Raw genomic sequence first — 23,560 nt, forward strand, 5'->3', positions numbered from 1 at the left:
GATGTAACTCAGGATCAGTAATGTAATGTATGTACACAGTGACTCCACCAGCAGAATAGTGAGTGCAGCTCTGGAGTACAATACAGGATGTAACTCAGGATCAGTAATGTAATGTATGTACACAGTGACTCCACCAGCAGAATAGTGAGTGCAGCTCTGGAGTATAATACAGGAGGTAACTCAGGATCAGTAATGTAATGTATGTACACAGTGACTGCACCAGCACAATAGTGAGTGCAGCTCTGGAGTATAATACAGGATGTAACTCAGGATCAGTAATGTAATGTATGTACACAGTGACTCCACCAGCAGAATAGTGAGTGCAGCTCTGGAGTATAATACAGGAGGTAACTCAGGATCAGTAATGCAATGTATGTACACAGTGACTGCACCAGCAGAATAGTGAGTGCAGCTCTGGGGTATAATACAGGATGTAACTCAGGATCAGTAATGTAATGTATGTACACAGTGACTCCACCAGCAGAATAGTGAGTGCAGCTCTGGAGTATAATACAGGAGGTAACTCAGGATCAGCAATGTAATGTATGTACACAGAGACTGCACCAGCAGAATAGTGAGTGCAGCTCTGGAGTATAATACAGGATGTAACTCAGGATCAGCAATGTAATGTATGTACACAGTGACTGCACCAGCAGAATAGTGAGTGCAGCTCTGGGGTATAATACAGGAGGTAACTCAGGATCACTAATGTAATGTATGTACACAGTGACTGCACCAGCAGAATAGTGAGTGCAGCTCTGGAGTATAATACAGGATGTAACTCAGGATCAGTAATGTAATGTATGTACACAGTGACTGCACCAGCAGAATAGTGAGTGCAGCTCTGGAGTATAATACAGGAGGTAACTCAGGATCAGTAATGTAATGTATGTACACAGTGACTGCACCAGCAGAATAGTGAGTGCAGCTCTGGGGTATAATACAGGATGTAACTCAGGATCAGTAATGTAATGTATGTACACAGTGACTGCACCAGCAGAATAGTGAGTGCAGCTCTGGAGTATAATACAGGATGTAACTCAGGATCAGTAATGTAATGTATGTACACAGTGACTGCACCAGCAGAATAGTGAGTGCAGCTCTGGAGTATAATACAGGAGGTAACTCAGGATCAGTAATGTAATGTATGTACACAGTGACTGCACCAGCAGAATAGTGAGTGCAGCTCTGGGGTATAATACAGGATGTAACTCAGGATCAGTAATGTAATGTATGTACACAGTGACTGCACCAGCAGAATAGTGAGTGCAGCTCTGGAGTATAATACAGGATGTAACTCAGGATCAGTAATGTAATGTATGTACACAGTGACTGCACCAGCAGAATAGTGAGTGCAGCTCTGGAGTATAATACAGGAGGTAACTCAGGATCAGTAATGTAATGTATGTACACAGTGACTGCACCTGCAGAATAGTGAGTGCAGCTCTGGAGTATAATACAGGATGTAACTCAGGATCAGTAATGTAATGTATGTACACAGTGACTGCACCAGCAGAATAGTGAGTGCAGCTCTGGAGTATAATACAGGAGGTAACTCAGGATCAGTAATGTAATGTATGTACACAGTGACTGCACCAGCAGAATAGTGAGTGCAGCTCTGGAGTATAATACAGGATGTAACTCAGGATCAGTAATGTAATGTATGTACACAGTGACTGCACCAGTAGAATAGTGAGTGCAGCTCTGGAGTATAATACAGGAGGTAACTCAGGATCAGTAATGTAATGTATGTACACAGTGACTGCACCAGTAGAATAGTGAGTGCAGCTCTGGAGTATAATACAGGATGTAACTCAGGATCAGTAATGTAATGTATGTACACAGTGACTGCACCAGCAGAATAGTGAGTGCAGCTCTGGAGTACAATACAGGAGGTAACTCAGGATCAGTAATGTAATGTATGTACACAGTGACTGCACCAGCAGAATAGTGAGTGCAGCTCTGGAGTATAATACAGGAGGTAACTCAGGATCAGTAATGTAATGTATGTACACAGTGACTGCACCAGCAGAATAGTGAGTGCAGCTCTGGAGTATAATACAGGATGTAACTCAGGATCAGTAATGTAATGTATGTACACAGTGACTGCACCAGCAGAATAGTGAGTGCAGCTCTGGAGTATAATACAGGAGGTAACTCAGGGTCAGTAATGTAATGTATGTACACGGTGACTGCACCAGCAGAATAGTGAGTGCAGCTCTGGGGTATAATACAGGATGTAACTCAGGATCAGTAATGTAATGTATGTACACAGTGACTGCACCAGCAGAATAGGGAGTGCAGCTCTGGAGTATAATACAAGATGTAACTCAGGATCAGTAATGTAATGTATGTACACAGTGACTGCACCATCAGAATAGTGAGTGCAGCTCTGGAGTATAATACAAGATGTAACTCAGGATCAGTAATGTAATGTGTGTACACAGTGACTGCACCAGCAGAATAGTGAGTGCAGCTCTGGAGTATAATACAGGATGTAACTCAGGGTCAGTAATGTAATGTATGTACACAGTGACTGCACCAGCAGAATAGTGAGTGCAGCTCTGGAGTATAATACAGGTGGTAACTCAGGATCAGTAATGTAATGTATGTACACAGTGACTGCACCAGTAGAATAGTGAGTGCAGCTCTGGAGTATAATACAGGATGTAACTCAGGATCAGTAATGTAATGTATGTACACAGTGACTGCACCAGCAGAATAGTGAGTGCAGCTCTGGAGTATAATACAGGAGGTAACTCAGGATCAGTAATGTAATGTATGTACACAGTGACTGCACCAGCAGAATAGTGAGTGCAGCTCTGGAGTATAATACAGGAGGTAACTCAGGATCAGTAATGTAATGTATGTACACAGTGACTGCACCAGTAGAATAGTGAGTGCAGCTCTGGGGTATAATACAGGATGTAACTCAGGATCAGTAATGTAATGTATGTACACAGTGACTGCACCAACAGAATAGTGAGTGCAGCTCTGGAGTATAATACAGGAGGTAACTCAGGATCAGTAATGTAATGTATGTACACAGTGACTGCACCAGTAGAATAGTGAGTGCAGCTCTGGAGTATAATACAGGATGTAACTCAGGATCAGTAATGTAATGTATGTACACAGTGACTGCACCAACAGAATAGTGAGTGCAGCTCTGGAGTATAATACAGGAGGTAACTCAGGATCAGTAATGTAATGTATGTACACAGTGACTGCACCAACAGAATAGTGAGTGCAGCTCTGGAGTATAATACAGGAGGTAACTCAGGATCAGTAATGTAATGTATGTACACAGTGACTGCACCAGTAGAATAGTGAGTGCAGCTCTGGAGTATAATACAGGATGTAACTCAGGATCAGTAATGTAATGTATGTACACAGTGACTGCACCAGTAGAATAGTGAGTGCAGCTCTGGAGTATAATACAGGAGGTAACTCAGGATCAGTAATGTAATGTATGTACACAGTGACTGCACCAACAGAATAGTGAGTGCAGCTCTGGAGTATAATACAGGAGGTAACTCAGGATCAGTAATGTAATGTATGTACACAGTGACTGCACCAGTAGAATAGTGAGTGCAGCTCTGGAGTATAATACAGGATGTAACTCAGGATCAGTAATGTAATGTATGTACACAGTGACTGCACCAACAGAATAGTGAGTGCAGCTCTGGAGTATAATACAGGAGGTAACTCAGGATCAGTAATGTAATGTATGTACACAGTGACTGCTCCAGCAGAATAGTGAGTGCAGCTCTGGAGTATAATACAGGAGGTAACTCAGGATCAGTAATGTAATGTATGTACACAGTGACTGCACCAGTAGAATAGTGAGTGCAGCTCTGGAGTATAATACAGGATGTAACTCAGGATCAGTAATGTAATGTATGTACACAGTGACTGCACCAGCAGAATAGTGAGTGCAGCTCTGGAGTATAATACAGGATGTAACTCAGGATCAGTAATGTAATGTATGTACACAGTGACTGCACCAGCAGAATAGTGAGTGCAGCTCTGGAGTATAATACAGGATGTAACTCAGGATCAGTAATGTAATGTATGTACACAGTGACTGCACCAGCAGAATAGTGAGTGCAGCTCTGGAGTATAATACAGGATATAACTCAGGGTCAGTAATGTAATGTATGTACACAGTGACTGCACCAGCAGAATAGTGAGTGCAGCTCTGGAGTATAATACAGGATGCAACTCAGGATCAGTAATGTAATGTATGTACACAGTGACTGCACCAGCAGAAAAGTGAGTGCAGCTCTGGAGTGTAATACAGGAGGTAGCTCAGGATCAGTAATGTAATGTATGTACACAGTGACTGCACCAGCAGAATAGTGAGTGCAGCTCTGGGGTATAATACAGGATGTAACTCAGGATCAGTAATGTAATGTATGTACACAGTGACTGCACCAGCAGAATAGTGAGTGCAGCTCTGGAGTATAATACAGGATGTAACTCAGGATCAGTAATGTAATGTATGTACACAGTGACTGCACCAGCAGAATAGTGAGTGCAGCTCTGGAGTATAATACAGGATGCAACTCAGGATCAGAAATGTAATGCATGTACACAGTGACTGCACCAGCAGAATAGTGAGTGCAGCTCTGGAGTATAATACAGGAGGTAACTCAGGATCAGTAATGTAATGTATGCAAACAGTGGCTGCACAAGCAGAATAGTGAGTGCAGCTCTGGAGTATAATACAGGAGGTAACTCAGGATCAGTAATGTAATGTATGTACACAGTGACTGCACCAGCAGAATAGTGAGTGCAGCTCTGGAGTATAATACAGGAGGTAACTCGGGATCAGTAATGTAATGTATGTACACAGTGACTGCACCAGCAGAATAGTGAGTGCAGCTCTGGAGTATAATACAGGATGTAACTCAGGATCAGTAATGTAATGTATGTACACAGTGACTGCACCAACAGAATAGTGAGTGCAGCTCTGGAGTATAATACAGGAGGTAACTCAGGATCAGTAATGTAATGTATGTACACAGTGACTGCACCAACAGAATAGTGAGTGCAGCTCTGGAGTATAATACAGGAGGTAACTCAGGATCAGTAATGTAATGTATGTACACAGTGACTGCACCAGTAGAATAGTGAGTGCAGCTCTGGAGTATAATACAGGATGTAACTCAGGATCAGTAATGTAATGTATGTACACAGTGACTGCACCAACAGAATAGTGAGTGCAGCTCTGGAGTATAATACAGGATGTAACTCAGGATCAGTAATGTAATGTATGTACACAGTGACTGCACCCGCAGAATAGTGAGTGCAGCTCTGGAGTATAATACAGGATTTAACTCAGCATCAGTAATGTAATGTATGTATACAGTGACTGCACCAGCAGAATAGTGAGTGCAGCTCTGGGGTATAATACAGGAGGTAACTCAGGATCAGTAATGTAATGTATGTACACAGTGACTGCACCAGCAGAATAGTGAGTGCAGCTCTGGAGAATAATACAGGATGTAACTCAGGATCAGTAATGCAATGTATGTACACAGTGACTGCACCAGCAGAATAGTGAGTGCAGCTCTGGAGAATAATACAGGATGTAACTCAGGATCAGTAATGCAATGTATGTACACAGTGACTGCACCAGCAGAATAGTGAGTGCAGCTCTGGAGAATAATACAGGAGGTAACTCAGGATCAGTAATGCATGTACACAGTGACTGCACCAGCAGAATAGTGAGTGCAGCTCTGGAGAATAATACAGGAGGTAACTCAGGATCAGTAATGCATGTACACAGTGACTGCACCAGCAGAATAGTGAGTGCAGCTCTGGGGTATAATACAGGATGTAACTCAGGATCAGTAATGTAATGTATGTACACAGTGACTCCACCAGCAGAATAGTGAGTGCAGCTCTGGAGTATAATACAGTATGTAACTCAGGATCAGTAATGTAATGTATGTACACAGTGACTGCACCAGCAGAATAGTGAGTGCAGCTCTGGAGGATAATACAGGATGTAACTCAGGATCAGTAATGCAATGTATGTACACAGTGACTGCACCAGCAGAATAGTGAGTGCAGCTCTGGAGTATAATACAGGATGTAACTCAGGATCAGTAATGTAATGTATGTACACAGTGACTCCACCAGCAGAATAGTGACTGCAGCTCTGGAGTATAATACAGGATGTAACTCAGGATCAGTAATGTAATGTATGTACACAGTGACTGCACCAGCAGAATAGTGAGTGCAGCTCTGGAGGATAATACAGGATGTAACTCAGGATCAGTAATGCAATGTATGTACACAGTGACTGCACCAGCAGAATAGTGAGTGCAGCTCTGGAGTATAATACAGGATGTAACTCAGGATCAGTAATGTAATGTATCAGTAATGTAATGTATGTACACAGCGACTGCACCAGCAGAATAGTGAGTGCAGCTCTGGAGGATAATACAGGATGTAACTCAGGATCAGTAATGCAATGTATGTACACAGTGACTGCACCAGCAGAATAGTGAGTGCAGCTCTGGAGTATAATACAGGATGTAACTCAGGATCAGTAATGTAATGTATCAGTAATGTAATGTATGTACACAGCGACTGCACCAGCAGAATAGTGAGTGCTGCTCTGGAGTATAATACAGGATGTAACTCAGGATCAGTAATGTAATGTGTGTACACAGTGACTGCACCAGCAGAATAGTGAGTGCAGCTCTGGAGTATAATACAGGAGGTAACTCAGGATCAGTAATGTAATGTATGTACACAGTGACTGCACCAGCAGAATAGTGAGTGCAGCTCTGGAGTATAATACAGGATGTAACTCAGGATCAGTAATGTAATTTATGTACACAGTGACTGCACCAGCAGAATAGTGAGTGCAGCTCTGAAGTATAATACAGGATGTAACTCAGGATCAGTAATGCAATGTATGTACACAGTGACTGCACCAGCAGAATAGTGAGTGCAGCTCTGGGGTATAATACAGGATGTAACTCAGGATCAGTAATGTGATGTATGTACACAGTGACTCCACCAGCAGAATAGTGAGTGCAGCTCTGGAGTATAATACAGGATGTAACTCAGGATCAGTAATGTGATGTATGTACACAGTGACTCCACCAGCAGAATAGTGAGTGCAGCTCTGAAGTATAATACAGGATGTAACTCAGGATCAGTAATGCAATGTATCTACACAGTGACTGCACCAGCAGAATAGTGAGTGCAGCTCTGGGGTATAATTCAGGATGTAACTCAGGATCAGTAATGTGATGTATGTACACAGTGACTCCACCAGCAGAATAGTGAGTGCAGCTCTGGAGTATAATACAGGATGTAACTCAGGATCAGTAATGTAATGTATGTACACAGTGATTGCACCAGCAGAATAGTGATTGCAGCTCTGGAGTATAATACAGGAGGTAACTCAGGATCATTAATGTAATGTATGTACACAGTGACTGCACCAGCAGAATAGTGAGCGTAGCTCTGGAGTATAATACAGGAGGTAACTCAGGATCAGTAATGTTATGTATGTACACAGTGACTGCACCAGCAGAATAGTGAGTGCAGCTCTGGAGTATAATACAGGATGTAACTCAGGATCAGTAATGTAATGTATGTACACAGTGACTGCACCAGCAGAATAGTGAGTGCAGCTCTGGAGTATAATACAGGATGTGACTCAGGATCAGTAATGTAATGTATGTACACAGTGACTGCACCAGTAAAATAGTGAGTGCAGCTTTGGAGTATAATACAGGATGTAACTCAGGATCAGTAATGTATGTACACAGTGACTGCACCAGCAGAATAGTGAGTGCAGCTCTGGAGTATAACACAGGAGGTAACTCAGGATCAGTAATGTAATGTATGTACACAGTGACTGCACCAGCAGAATAGTGAGTGCAGCTCTGGAGTATAATACAGGATGTGACTCAGGATCAGTAATGTAATGTATGTACACAGTGACTCCACCAGTAGAATAGTGAGTGCAGCTCTGGAGTATAATACAGGATGTAACTCAGGATCAGTAATGTACTGTATGTGCACAGTGACTGCACCAGCAGAATAGTGAGTGCAGCTCTGGAGTATAATACAGGAGGTAACTCAGGATCAGTAATGTAATGTATGTACACAGTGACTGCACCAGTAGAATAGTGAGTGCAGCTGTGGAGTATAATACATGATGTAACTCATGATCAGTTATGTATGTACACAGTGACTGCACCAGTAGAATAGTGAGTGCAGCTCTGGAGTATAATACAGGATGTAACTCAGGATCAGTAATGTAATGTATGTACACAGTGACTGCACCAGCAGAATAGTGAGTGCAGCTCTGGAGTATAATACAGGATGTAACTCAGGATCAGTAATGTAATGTATGTGCACAGTGACTGCACCAGCAGAATCGTGAGTGCAGCTCTGGAGTATAATACAGGATGTAACTCAGGATCAGTAATGTAATGTATGCACACAGTGACTGCACCAGTAGAATAGTGAGTGCAGCTCTGGAGTATAATACAGGATGTAACTCAGGATCAGTAATGTATGTACACAGTGACTGCACCAGCAGAATAGTGAGTGCAGCTCTGGAGTATAATACAGGATGTAACTCAGGATCAGTAATGTAATGTATGTACACAGTGACTCCACCAGCAGAATAGTGAGTGCAGCTCTGGAGTATAATACAGGATGTAACTCAGGATCAGTAATGCAATGTATCTACACAGTGACTGCACCAGCAGAATAGTGAGTGCAGCTCTGGGGTATAATACAGGATATAACTCAGGATCAGTAATGTGATGTATGTACACAGTGACTCCATCAGCGGAATAGTGAGTGCAGCTCTGGAGTATAATACAGGATGTAACTCAGGATCAGTAATGTAATGTATGTACACAGTGATTGCACCAGCAGAATAGTGATTGCAGCTCTGGAGTATAATACAGGAGGTAACTCAGGATCATTAATGTAATGTATGTACACAGTGACTGCACCAGCAGAATAGTGAGCGCAGCTCTGGAGTATAATACAGGAGGTAACTCAGGATCAGTAATGTTATGTATGTACACAGTGACTGCACCAGCAGAATAGTGAGTGCAGCTCTGGAGTATAATACAGGATGTGACTCAGGATCAGTAATGTAATGTATGTACACAGTGACTGCACCAGTAGAATAGTGAGTGCAGCTCTGGAGTATAATACAGGATGTAACTCAGGATCAGTAATGTATGTACACAGTGACTGCACCAGCAGAATAGTGAGTGCAGCTCTGGAGTATAACACAGGAGGTAACTCAGGATCAGTAATGTAATTTATGTACACAGTGACTGCACCAGCAGAATAGTGAGTGCAGCTCTGGAGTATAATACAGGATGTGACTCAGGATCAGTAATGTAATGTATGTACACAGTGACTCCACCAGTAGAATAGTGAGTGCAGCTCTGGAGTATAATACAGGATGTAACTCAGGATCAGTAATGTAATGTATGTACACAGTGACTGCACCAGCAGAATAGTGAGTGCAGCTCTGGAGTATAATACAGGAGGTAACTCAGGATCAGTAATGTAATGTATGTACACAGTGACTGCACCAGCAGAATAGTGAGTGCAGCTCTGGAGTATAATACAGGAGGTAACTCAGGATCAGTAATGTAATGTATGTACACAGTGACTGCACCAGCAGAATAGTGAGTGCAGCTCTGGAGTATAATACAGGAGGTAACTCAGGATCAGTAATGTAATGTATGTACACAGTGACTGCACCAGCAGAATAGTGAGTGCAGCTCTGGAGTATAATACAGGATGTAACTCAGGATCAGTAATGTAATGTATGTACACAGTGACTGCTCCAGCAGAATAGTGAGTGCAGCTCTGGAGTATAATACAGGATGTAACTCAGGATCAGTAATGTATGTACACAGTGACTGCACCAGCAGAATAGTGAGTGCAGCTCTGGAGTATAACACAGGAGGTAACTCAGGATCAGTAATGTAATTTATGTACACAGTGACTGCACCAGCAGAATGGTGAGTGCAGCTCTGGAGTATAATACAGGAGGTAACTCAGGATCAGTAATGTAATGTATGTACACAGTGACTGCACCAGCAGAATAGTGAGTGCAGCTCTGGAGTATAATACAGGAGGTAACTCAGGATCAGTAATGTAATGTATGTACACAGTGACTGCACCAGCAGAATAGTGAGCGCAGCTCTGGAGTATAATACAGGAGGTAACTCAGGATCAGTAATGTTATGTATGTACACAGTGACTGCACCAGCAGAATAGTGAGTGCAGCTCTGGAGTATAATACAGGATGTGACTCAGGATCAGTAATGTAATGTATGTACACAGTGACTGCACCAGTAGAATAGTGAGTGCAGCTCTGGAGTATAATACAGGATGTAACTCAGGATCAGTAATGTATGTACACAGTGACTGCACCAGCAGAATAGTGAGTGCAGCTCTGGAGTATAACACAGGAGGTAACTCAGGATCAGTAATGTAATTTATGTACACAGTGACTGCACCAGCAGAATAGTGAGTGCAGCTCTGGAGTATAATACAGGATGTGACTCAGGATCAGTAATGTAATGTATGTACACAGTGACTCCACCAGTAGAATAGTGAGTGCAGCTCTGGAGTATAATACAGGATGTAACTCAGGATCAGTAATGTAATGTATGTACACAGTGACTGCACCAGCAGAATAGTGAGTGCAGCTCTGGAGTATAATACAGGAGGTAACTCAGGATCAGTAATGTAATGTATGTACACAGTGACTGCACCAGCAGAATAGTGAGTGCAGCTCTGGAGTATAATACAGGAGGTAACTCAGGATCAGTAATGTAATGTATGTACACAGTGACTGCACCAGCAGAATAGTGAGTGCAGCTCTGGAGTATAATACAGGAGGTAACTCAGGATCAGTAATGTAATGTATGTACACAGTGACTGCACCAGCAGAATAGTGAGTGCAGCTCTGGAGTATAATACAGGATGTAACTCAGGATCAGTAATGTAATGTATGTACACAGTGACTGCTCCAGCAGAATAGTGAGTGCAGCTCTGGAGTATAATACAGGATGTACACAGTTCTTAGCCCCATTTTCACTGTATATGAACATTGGCACTAAAACTATAATTATATTTGGGGGTCTGGAGTCTGGTTGCTATGGTAACTGCACATCTCCCTGCTGTTGCCTATTGTCACATATAAACTCACCAGCAAACATGACACCTTTATTGAGGAAGGGTCCTCCAACCACGAAGAAGATCTCGTCGGCATGATCGGCCTTCACATAGTCGGGTTTCAGATCCTTGAAGATTGAGGGTCGGTGCTGAAATTCATAGAAGTAGACGGGAGCCCCGGAGTCTGCAGAGAGAAATCACCGAGTCTGCAAACTCCATGATGTATGTGTGTCCATGGAGGTGTGCAACTGGCAGATGGAAGGCAGCAGCTCTGGGGGTTACTACAGTAGAGGACAAGGCTCGCAGCTCTGGGAGTGACTAGAGTAGAGAAAATGGCTCACAGTTCTGGGGTTGACTAGAGTAGAGGACGTGGCTCGGCTGCTCTGGGTGTGACTACAGTAGAGGACGTGGCTCGGCTGCTCTGGGAGTGACTAGAGGTAGAGGACATGGCTCGGCTGCTCTGGGAGTGACTAGAGTAGAGGACGTGGCTCAGCTACTCTGGGAGTGACTAGAGTAGAGAAGATGGCTCACAGTTCTGGGGGTGACTAGAGTAGAGGACGTGGCTCGCAGCTCTGGGGGTGACTAGAGTAGAGGACATGGCTCCGCTGCTCTGGTAGTGACTAGAGTAGAGGATGTAGCTCGCAGCTCTGGGGGTGACTAGAGTAGAGGACGTGGCTCAGCTACTCTGGGGGTGACTAGAGTAGAGAAGATGGCTCACAGTTCTGGGGGTGACTAGAGTAGAGGACGTGGCTCGCAGCTCTGGGGGTGACTAGAGTAGAGGACATGGCTCCGCTGCTCTGGGAGTGACTAGAGTAGAGGACGTAGCTCACAGCTCTGGGGGTGACTAGAGTAGAGGACGTGGCTCAGCAGTTTTGGGAGTAACTAGAGTAGAGGACGTGGCTCAGCATCTCTGGGTGTGACTAGAGTAGAGGATGTGGCTCTGCAGCTCTTGGAGTAACTGGAGTAGAGGACGTGGCTCGGCTGCTCTGGGGGTGACTAGAGGTAGAGGACATGGCTCGGCAGCTCTGGGAGTGACTAGAGTAGAGGACGTAGCTCGCAGCTCTGGGGGTGACTAGAGTAGAGGACGTGGCTCAGCAGCTCTGGGAGTGACTAGAGTAGAGGACGTGGCTCGGCAGCTCTGGGTGTGACTAGAGTAGAGGATGTGGCTTGGCAGCTCTGGGAGTGACTATAGTAGAGTACGTGGTTTGGCTGCTCTGGGGGTGACTAGAGTAGAGGACATGGCTCGGCAGCTCTGGGAGTAACTAGAGTAGAGGACGTGGCTCGGCTGCTCTGGGAGTGACTAGAGTAGACGACGTGGCTCAGCTACTCTGGGAGTGACTAGAGTAGAGAAGATGGCTCACAGTTCTGGGGGTGACTAGAGTAGAGGATGTGGCTCACAGCTCTGGAGGCGACTAGAGGTAGAGGACGTAGCTCGCAGCTTTGGGGGTGACTAGAGTAGAGAACGTGGCTCCGCTGCTCTGGGAGTGAGTAGAGTAGAGAACGTGGCTCGGCTGCTCTGGGAGTGAGTAGAGTAGAGGACGTGGCTCGGCAGCTTTGGGAGTGACTAGAGTAGAGGACGTGGCTCAGCAGCTCTGGGAGTGACTAGAGTAGAGGACGTGGCTCGGCTGCTCTGGGTGTGACTAGAGTAGAGGATGTGGCTTGGCAGCTCTGGGAGTGACTATAGTAGAGTACGTGGTTTGGCTGCTCTGGGTGTGACTAAAGTAGAGGATGTGGCTCGGCAGCTCTGGGAGTGACTAGAGTAGACTACGTGGTTTGGCTGCTCTGGGGGTGACTAGAGTAGAGGACGTTGCTCGGCAGCTCTGGGAGTAACTAGAGTAGAGGACGTGGCTCGGCTGCTCTGGGGGTGACTAGAGGTAGAGGACATGGCTCGGCTGCTGTGGGAGTGACTAGAGTAGAGGACGTAGCTCGCAGCTCTGGGGGTGACTAGAGTAGAGGACGTGGCTCGGCAGCTCTGGGAGTAGCTCGAGTAGAGGACGTGGCTCGGCAGCTTTGGGAGTGACTAGAGTAGACGACGTGGCTCGGCTGCTCTGGGTGTGACTAGAGTAGACGACGTGGCTCGGCTACTCTGGGAGTGACTAGAGTAGAGAAAATGGCTCACAGTTCTGGGGGTGACTAGAGTAGAGGACGTGGCTCGGCTGCTCTGGGGGTGACTAGAGTAGAGGACGTGGCTCGGCTGCTCTGGGAGTGACTGGAGTAGAGGACGTGGCTCGGCAGCTCTGGGAGTAACTCGAGTAGAGGACGTAGCTCGGCAGCTTTGGGAGTGACTAGAGTAGAGGACGTGGCTCAGCAGATCTGGGTGTGACCAGAGTAGAGGACGTGGCTCGGCAGCTCTGGGTGTGACTAGAGTAGAGGATGTGGCTTGGCAGCTCTGGGAGTGACTAGAGTAGAGTACGTGGCTCGGCAGCTCTGGGAGTAACTAGAGTAGAGGACGTGGCTCAGCTGCTCTGGGAGTAACTAGAGTAGAGGACGTGGCTCGGCTGGTCTGGGGGTGACTAGAGAAGAGGATGTGGCTCAGCTGCTCTGGGTGTGACTAGAGTAGAGGACGTGGCTCGGCTGCTCTGGGGGTGTCTAGAGTAGAGAATGTGGCTCGGCTGCTCTGGGTGTGACTAGAGTAGAGGATGTGGCTTGGCTGTTCTGGGAGTGACTAGAGGAGTGGACGTGGCTCGGCTGCTCTGGGAGTGACTAGAGTAGAGGACGTGGCTCGGCTGCTCTGGGGGTGTCTAGAGTAGAGGACGTGGCTCGGCTGCTCTGGGAGTGACTACAGTAGAGGACGTGGCTCGGCTGCACTGGGGGTGACTAGAGAAGAGGATGTGGCTCGGCAGCTCTGGGAGTAACTAGAGTACAGGACGTGGCTCGGCAGCTCTGGGTGTGACTAGAGTATAGGACGTGGCTCAGCAGCTCTGGGTGAAACTAGAGTAGAGGACGTGTCTCGGCTGCTCTGGGGGTGACTAGAGTAGTGGATGTGGCTCTGCTGCTCTGGGGGTGAGTAGAGTAGGGGACGTGGCTCGGCTGCTCTGGATGTGACTACCTATGACGGCAGGTGTCGGCCCCTCGTACCTCGGTGATGAGCCGCTGTTCTCAGGGCCGGGATGACAAACATCATGTCCCCACATAAGTCCAGGAAGCCGTCTCTGATGGTCCGGGGGTCGCTGCCGTTCCCGAAATACTCGTCCAACACCAAGGAGAGGATCTCCGGCCGGAAGTCCTACAACACAGACAGTGACAGCAGAAGACGCGACCCTGACCCCCAGCGGAGGGCGCCGCACTCACCACAAGGTGCAGGTTCCCCAGGATCCGCTGGGCGTTTTCTCGCGAGATCCCTTCCTCCAGTCCCGTGATGTTTAAGCCCTGGACACAAAGTACAGGTCACTAATGGCAGCTTGTCCTGCACCCGCACCGGCAGACCCCCGGCACCACCAGACTGCACACAGCGCCCGCACCACCAGACTGCACACAGCGCCCGCACCACCAGACCGCACACAGCGCCCGCACCACCAGACCACACACAGCACCCGCACCACCAGACCGCACACAGCGCCTGCACCACCAGACCGCACACAGCGCCCGCACCACCAGACCGCACACAGCGCCCGCACCACCAGACCGCACACAGCGCCCGCACCACCAGACCACACACAGCACCCGCACCACCAGACCACACACAGCGCCCGCACCACCAGACCGCACACAGCGCCGCACCACCAGACCGCACACAGCGCCCGCACCACCAGACCGCACACAGCGCCCGCACCACCAGACCGCACACAGCGCCCGCACCACCAGACTGCACACAGCACCCGCACCACCAGACCACACACAGCGCCCGCACCACCAGACCGCACACAGCGCCCGCACCACCAGACCGCACACAGCGCCCGCACCACCAGACCACACACAGCGCCCGCACCACCAGACCACACACAGCGCCCGCACCACCAGACCACACACAGCACCCGCACCACCAGACCGCACACAGCGCCGCACCACCAGACCGCACACAGCGCCCGCACCACCAGACCGCACACAGCGCCCGCACCACCAGACCGCACACAGCGCCCGCACCACCAGACCACACACAGCACCCGCACCACCAGACCACACACAGCGCCCGCACCACCAGACCGCACACAGCGCCGCACCACCAGACCGCACACAGCGCCCGCACCACCAGACCGCACACAGCGCCCGCACCACCAGACCGCACACAGCGCCCGCACCACCAGACTGCACACAGCACCCGCACCACCAGACCACACACAGCGCCCGCACCACCAGACCGCACACAGCGCCCGCACCACCAGACCGCACACAGCGCCCGCACCACCAGACCACACACAGCGCCCGCACCACCAGACCACACACAGCGCCCGCACCACCAGACCACACACAGCACCCGCACCACCAGACCGCACACAGCGCCGCACCACCAGACCGCACACAGCGCCCGCACCACCAGACCGCACACAGCGCCGCACCACCAGACCACACACAGCACCTGCACCACCAGACCGCACACAGCGCCCGCACCACCAGACCGCACACAGCGCCCGCACCACCAGACTGCACACAGCACCCGCACCACCAGACCGCACACAGCGCCGCACCACCAGACCACACACAGCGCCGCACCACCAGACCACACACAGCACCTGCACCACCAGACCGCACACAGCGCCCGCACCACCAGACCGCACACAGCGCCCGCACCACCAGACCACACACAGCGCCCGCACCACCAGACCACACACAGCACCCGCACCACCAGACCGCACACAGCGCCCGCACCACCAGACCGCACACAGCGCCTGCACCACCAGACTGCACACAGCGCCCGCACCACCAGACCGCACACAGCGCCCGCACCACCAGACCGCACACAGCGCCCGCACCACCAGACCACACACAGCGCCCGCACCACCAGACCACACACAGCACCCGCACCACCAGACCGCACACAGCGCCGCACCACCAGACCACACACAGCGCCCGCACCACCAGACCGCACACAGCGCCGCACCACCAGACCACACACAGCACCTGCACCACCAGACCGCACACAGCACCCGCACCACCAGACCGCACACAGCGCCCGCACCACCAGACTGCACACAGCGCCCGCACCACCAGACCGCACACAGCGCCCGCACCACCAGACCGCACACAGCGCCCGCACCACCAGACCGCACACAGCGCCCGCACCACCAGACCGCACACAGCGCCCGCACCACCAGACCGCACACAGCGCCCGCACCACCAGACCGCACACAGCGCCCGCACCACCAGACCGCACACAGCGCCCGCACCACCAGACCGCACACAGCGCCCGCACCACCAGACCGCACACAGCGCCTGCACCACCAGACTGCACACAGCGCCCGCACCACCAGACCGCACACAGCGCCCGCACCACCAGACCGCAAGCGCCCGCACCACCAGACCACACACAGCGCCCGCACCACCAGACCGCACACAGCGCCCGCACCACCAGACCGCACACAGCGCCCGCACCACCAGACCGCACACAGCGCCCGCACCACCAGACTGCACACAGCGCCCGCACCACCAGACCGCACACAGCGCCCGCACCACCAGACTGCACACAGCGCCCGCACCACCAGACCGCACACAGCGCCCGCACCACCAGACCGCACACAGCGCCCGCACCACCAGACTGCACACAGCGCCCGCACCACCAGACTGCACACAGCGCCCGCACCACCAGACTGCACACAGCGCCCGCACCACCAGACTGCACACAGCGCCTGCACCACCAGACCGCACACAGCGCCCGCACCACCAGACCGCACACAGCGCCCGCACCACCAGACCGCACACAGCGCCTGCACCACCAGACTGCACACAGCGCCCGCACCACCAGACCGCACACAGCGCCCGCACCACCAGACTGCACACAGCGCCCGCACCACCAGACTGCACACAGCGCCCGCACCACCAGACTGCACACAGCGCCCGCACCACCAGACTGCACACAGCGCCCGCACCACCAGACTGCACACAGCACCCGCACCACCAGACCGCACACAGCGCCCGCACCACCAGACCGCACACAGCGCCCGCACCACCAGACCGCACACAGCGCCCGCACCACCAGACCGCACACAGCGCCCGCACCACCAGACCGCACACAGCGCCCGCACCACCAGACCGCACACAGCACCCGCACCACCAGACCGCACACAGCGCCCGCACCACCAGACCGCACACAGCGCCCGCACCACCAGACCGCACACACCACCAGACTGCACACAGCACCCGCACCACCAGACCGCACACAGCGCCTGCACCACCAGACTGCACACACCACCAGACCGCACACACCACCAGACCGCACACAGCGCCCGCAACACCAGACCGCACACAGCACCCGCACCACCAGACTGCACACAGCGCCCGCACTACCAGACCGCACACAGCGCCTGCACCACCAGACTGCACACAGCACCCGCACCACCAGACCGCACACAGCGCCTGCACCACCAGACTGCACACACCACCAGACTGCACACACCACCAGACCGCACACACCACCAGACCGCACACAGCGCCCGCAACACCAGACCGCACACAGCACCCGCATCACCAGACCGCACACAGCGCCTGCACCACCAGACCGCACACAGCGCCTGCACCACCAGACCGCACACAGCACCTGCACCACCAGACTGCACACACCACCAGACCGCACACAGCGCCTGCACCACCAGACTGCACACAGTGCCCGCACCACCAGACTGCACAAAGCGCCCGCACCACCAGACCGCACACATCACCAGACTGAACACACCACAAGACTCAACACAGCGCCTGCACCACCAGACCGCACACAGCACCCGCACCACCAGACCGCACACAGCACCCGCACCACCAGACCGCACACAGCGCCTGCACCACCAGACTGCACACAGCACCCGCACCACCAGACCGCACACAGCGCCCGCACCACCAGACCGCACACAGCGCCCGCACCACCAGACCGCACACAGCGCCCGCACCACCAGACCGCACACAGCGCCCGCACCACCAGACCGCACACAGCGCCCGCACCACCAGACCGCACACAGCACCCGCACCACCAGACCGCACACAGCGCCCGCACCACCAGACCGCACACAGCGCCCGCACCACCAGACCGCACACAGCGCCCGCACCACCAGACCGCACACAGCGCCCGCACCACCAGACCGCACACACCACCAGACTGCACACAGCACCCGCACCACCAGACCGCACACAGCGCCTGCACCACCAGACTGCACACACCACCAGACCGCACACACCACCAGACCGCACACAGCGCCCGCAACACCAGACCGCACACAGCACCCGCACCACCAGACTGCACACAGCGCCCGCACTACCAGACCGCACACAGCGCCTGCACCACCAGACTGCACACAGCGCCCGCACTACCAGACCGCACACAGCGCCTGCACCACCAGACTGCACACAGCACCCGCACCACCAGACCGCACACAGCGCCTGCACCACCAGACTGCACACACCACCAGACTGCACACACCACCAGACCGCACACACCACCAGACCGCACACAGCGCCCGCAACACCAGACCGCACACAGCACCCGCATCACCAGACCGCACACAGCGCCTGCACCACCAGACCGCACACAGCGCCTGCACCACCAGACCGCACACAGCACCTGCACCACCAGACTGCACACACCACCAGACCGCACACAGCGCCTGCACCACCAGACTGCACACAGTGCCCGCACCACCAGACTGCACAAAGCGCCCGCACCACCAGACCGCACACATCACCAGACTGAACACACCACAAGACTCAACACAGCGCCTGCACCACCAGACCGCACACAGCACCCGCACCACCAGACCGCACACAGCACCCGCACCACCAGACCGCACACAGCGCCTGCACCACCAGACTGCACACACCACCAGACCGCACACACCACCAGACCGCACACAGCGCCTGCACCACCAGACTGCACACACCACCAGACCGCACACACCACCAGACCGCACACATCACCAGACTGAACACACCACAAGACTCAACACAGCGCCTGCACCAACAGACCGCACACAGCACCCGCACCACCAGACCGCACACAGCACCCGCACCACCAGACCGCACACAGCGCCCGCACCACCAGACCACACACAGCACCTGCACCACCAGACCGCACACAGCGCCTGCACCACCAGACCGCACACAGCACCCGCACCACCAGACCACACACAGCACCCGCACCACCAGACCGCACACAGCACCCGCACCACCAGACCGCACACAGCGCCCGCACCACCAGACCACACACAGCACCCGCACCACCAGACCGCACACAGCACCCGCACCACCAGACCACACACAGCGCCCGCACCAATAGACCGCACACAGCACCAGACTGCACACAGCACCCGCACCACCAGACCGCACACAGCGCCTGCACCACCAGACCGCACACAGCGCCTGCACCACCAGACATCACACAGCACCCGCACCACCAGACCGCACACAGCGCCTGCACCACCAGACTGCACACAGCGCTCGCACCACCAGACCGCACACAGCACCCGCACCACCAGACCGCACACAGCACCCGCACCACCAGACCGCACACAGCACCCGCACCACAAGACTGCACACAGCGCCTGCACCGCCAGACCGCACACAGCGCCTGCACCACCAGACTGCACACAGCACCCGCACCACCAGACCGCACACAGCGCCTGCACCACCAGACTGCACACAGCGCTCGCACCACTAGACCGCACACAGCACCCGCACCACCAGACCGCACACAGCACCCGCACCAACAGACTGCACACAGCGCCTGCACCACCAGACTGCACACAGCGCCTGCACCACCAGACTGCACACAGCACCCGCACCACCATTCCACACACAGCGCCCGCACCACCAGACCGCACACAGCGCCTGCTCCACCAGACCGCACACAGCGCCTGCACCACCAGACTGCACACAGCACCCGCACCACCAGACCGCACACAGCACCCGCACCAACAGACTGCACACAGCGCCTGCACCACCAGACTGCACACAGCACCCGCACCACCATTCCACACACAGCGCCCGCACCACCAGACCGCACACAGCACCCGCACCAACAGACTGCACACAGCGCCTGCACCACCAGACTGCACACAGCACCCGCACCACCATTCCACACACAGCACCCGCACCACCAGACCGCACACAGCACCCGCACCAACAGACTGCACACAGCGCCTGCACCACCAGACTGCACACAGCACCCGCACCACCATTCCACACACAGCGCTCGCACCACCAGACCGCACACAGCACCCGCACCACCAGACCGCACACAGCACCCGCACCAACAGACTGCACACAGCGCCTGCACCACCAGACTGCACACAGCACCCGCACCACCATTCCACACACAGCGCCCGCACCACCAGACCGCACACAGCGCCTGCTCCACCAGACCGCACACAGCGCCTGCACCACCAGACTGCACACAGCGCTCGCACCACCAGACCGCACACAGCGCCTGCACCAGACTGCACACAGCGCCTGCACCACCAGACCGCACACAGCGCCTGCACCACCAGACCGCACACAGCGCCCGCACCACCAGACCGCACACAGCGCCCGCACCACCAGACCGCACACAGCGCCTGCACCACCAGACCGCACACAGCGCCTGCACCACCAGACTGCACACACCACCAGACCGCACACACCACCAGACCGCACACACCACCAGACCGCACACAGCGCCTGCACCACCAGACCGCACACAGCGCCTGCACCACCAGACTGCACACAGCGCTCGCACCACCAGACCGCACACAGCGCCTGCACCACCAGACCGCACACAGCGCCTGCACCACCAGACTGCACACAGCGCTCGCACCACCAGACCGCACACAGCGCCCGCACCACCAGACCGCACACACCACCAGACTGCACACAGCGCCCGCACCACCAGACCGCACACAGCGCCTGCACCACCAGACCGCACACAGCGCCTGCACCACCAGACTGCACACAGCGCTCGCACCACCAGACCGCACACAGCGCCCGCACCACCGGACCGCACACAGCACCCGCACCAACAGACTGCACACAGCGCCTGCACCGCCAGACAGCACACAGCGCCCGCACCACCAGACTGCACACACCACCAGACTGCACACAGCGCCCGCACCACCAGACCGCACACAGCGCCTGCACCACCAGACCGCACACAGCGCCCGCACCACCAGACTGCACACACCACCAGACTGCACACAGCGCCCGCACCACCAGACTGCACACAGCACCCGCACCACCAGACCGCACACAGCACCCGCACCAACAGACTGCACACAGCGCCTGCACCGCCAGACCGCACACAGCGCCTGCACCACCAGACCGCACACAGCGCCTGCACCACCAGACCGCACACAGCGCCTGCACCACCAGACTGCACACAGCGCTCGCACCACCAGACCGCACACAGCGCCCGCACCACCAGACTGCACACAGCACCCGCACCAACAGACTGCACACAGCGCCTGCACCGCCAGACTGCACACAGCGCCCGCACCACCAGACTGCACACACCACCAGACTGCAGACAGCGCTTGTACCACCAGACCGCACACAGCGCCCGCACCACCAGACAGCACACACCACCAGACCACACACATCGCCCGCACCACCAGACTGCACACAGCGCCTGCACCACCAGACCGTACACACCACCAGACTGCAGACAGCGCCTGCACCACCTGACCACACACATCGCCCGCACCACCAGACCGCACACAGCACCCGCACCACCAGACCGCACACAGCGTCTGCACCACCAGACTGCACACAGCACCCGCACCACCAGACCGCACACAGCGCCTGCACCACCAGACCGCACACAGCGCCTGCACCACCAGACCGCACACAGCGCCTGCACCACCAGACCGCACACAGCGCCTGCACCACCAGACCGCACACAGCACCCGCACCACCAGAAAGGACACAGCGCCTGCACCACCAGACCGCACACAGCGCCTGCACCACCAGACCGCACACAGCACCCGCACCACCAGACCACACACATCGCCCGCACCACCAGACCGCACACAGCACCCACACCACCAGACCACACAAATCGCCCGCACCACCAGACCGCACACAGCACCCACACCACCAGACCGCACACAGCGTCTGCACCACCAGACTGCACACAGCGCCTGCACCACCAGACTGCACACAGCACCCGCACCACCAGACTGCACACAGCGCCTGCACCACCAGACCGTACACACCACCAGACTGCAGACAGCACCCGCACCACCAGACCACACACATCGCCCGCACCACCAGACCGCACACAGCACCCGCACCACCAGACTGCACACACCACCAGACCGCACACAGCGCCTGCACCACCAGACCGCACACAGCACCCGCACCACCAGACTGCACACAGCACCCGCACCACCAGAAAGCACACACCACCAGACTGCAGACAGCGCCTGCACCACCAGACCGCACACAGCACCCGCACCACCAGACCGCACACAGCACCCGCACCACCAGACCGCACACAGCGCCTGCACCACCAGAAAGGACACAGCGCCTGCACCACCGGACCGCACACAGCACCCGCACCACCAGAAAGCACACAGCGCCGGCAACACCAGACTGCACACAGCGCTTGTACCACCAGACCGCACACAGCGCCCGCACCACCAGACCGCACACACCACCAGACTGCAGACAGCGCCCGCACCACCAGACCGCACAAAGCGCCTGCACCACCAGACCGCACACAGCACCCGCACCACCAGACCGCACACAGCACCCGCACCACCAGAAAGGACACAGCGCCTGCACCACCGGACCGCACACAGCACCCGCACCACCAGAAAGCACACAGCGCCGGCAACACCAGACTGCACACAGCGCTTGTACCACCAGACCGCACACAGCGCCCGCACCACCAGACCGCACACACCACCAGACTGCAGACAGCGCCCGCACCACCAGACCGCACACAGCACCCGCACCACCAGACCGCACACAGCACCCGCACCACCGGACCGCACACAGCACCCGCACCACCAGAAAGCACACAGCGCCGGCAACACCAGACTGCACACAGCGCTTGTACCACCAGACCGCACACAGCGCCCGCACCACCAGATCGCACACACCACCAGACTGCAGACAGCGCCCGCACCACCAGACCGCACAAAGCGCCTGCACCACCAGACCACACACATCGCCCGCACCACCAGACCGCACACAGCGCCTGCACCACCAGACGGCACAAAGCGCCTGCACCACCAGACTGCACACAGCGCCTGCA

The 23,560-nt window shown here is 54.3% G+C and overlaps 1 protein-coding gene across 1 annotated transcript in view; it reads right to left on the reverse strand.

Annotated features, from left to right (window-relative positions):
- Positions 1-23,560, reverse strand: part of LOC141175902 (cocaine esterase-like) — a 271,706-nt gene that overhangs the window by 25,395 nt on the left and 222,751 nt on the right. Inside the window, exons 9-11 of the mRNA XM_073659894.1 lie at positions 14,485-14,562; positions 14,272-14,419; positions 11,228-11,377 (exon numbers count right to left, since the gene is read on the reverse strand). Coding sequence (XP_073515995.1) covers positions 11,228-11,377; positions 14,272-14,419; positions 14,485-14,562 — 376 coding nt within the window. The remainder of the gene's footprint in view (positions 1-11,227; positions 11,378-14,271; positions 14,420-14,484; positions 14,563-23,560) is intronic.

The sequence above is a fragment of the Phyllobates terribilis genome, unplaced genomic scaffold, assembly GCF_046119375.1.
Source record: "Phyllobates terribilis strain yellow unplaced genomic scaffold, ASM4611937v1 Scaffold_14__1_contigs__length_39327217, whole genome shotgun sequence".
NCBI classification, from domain to species: domain Eukaryota; kingdom Metazoa; phylum Chordata; class Amphibia; order Anura; family Dendrobatidae; genus Phyllobates; species Phyllobates terribilis.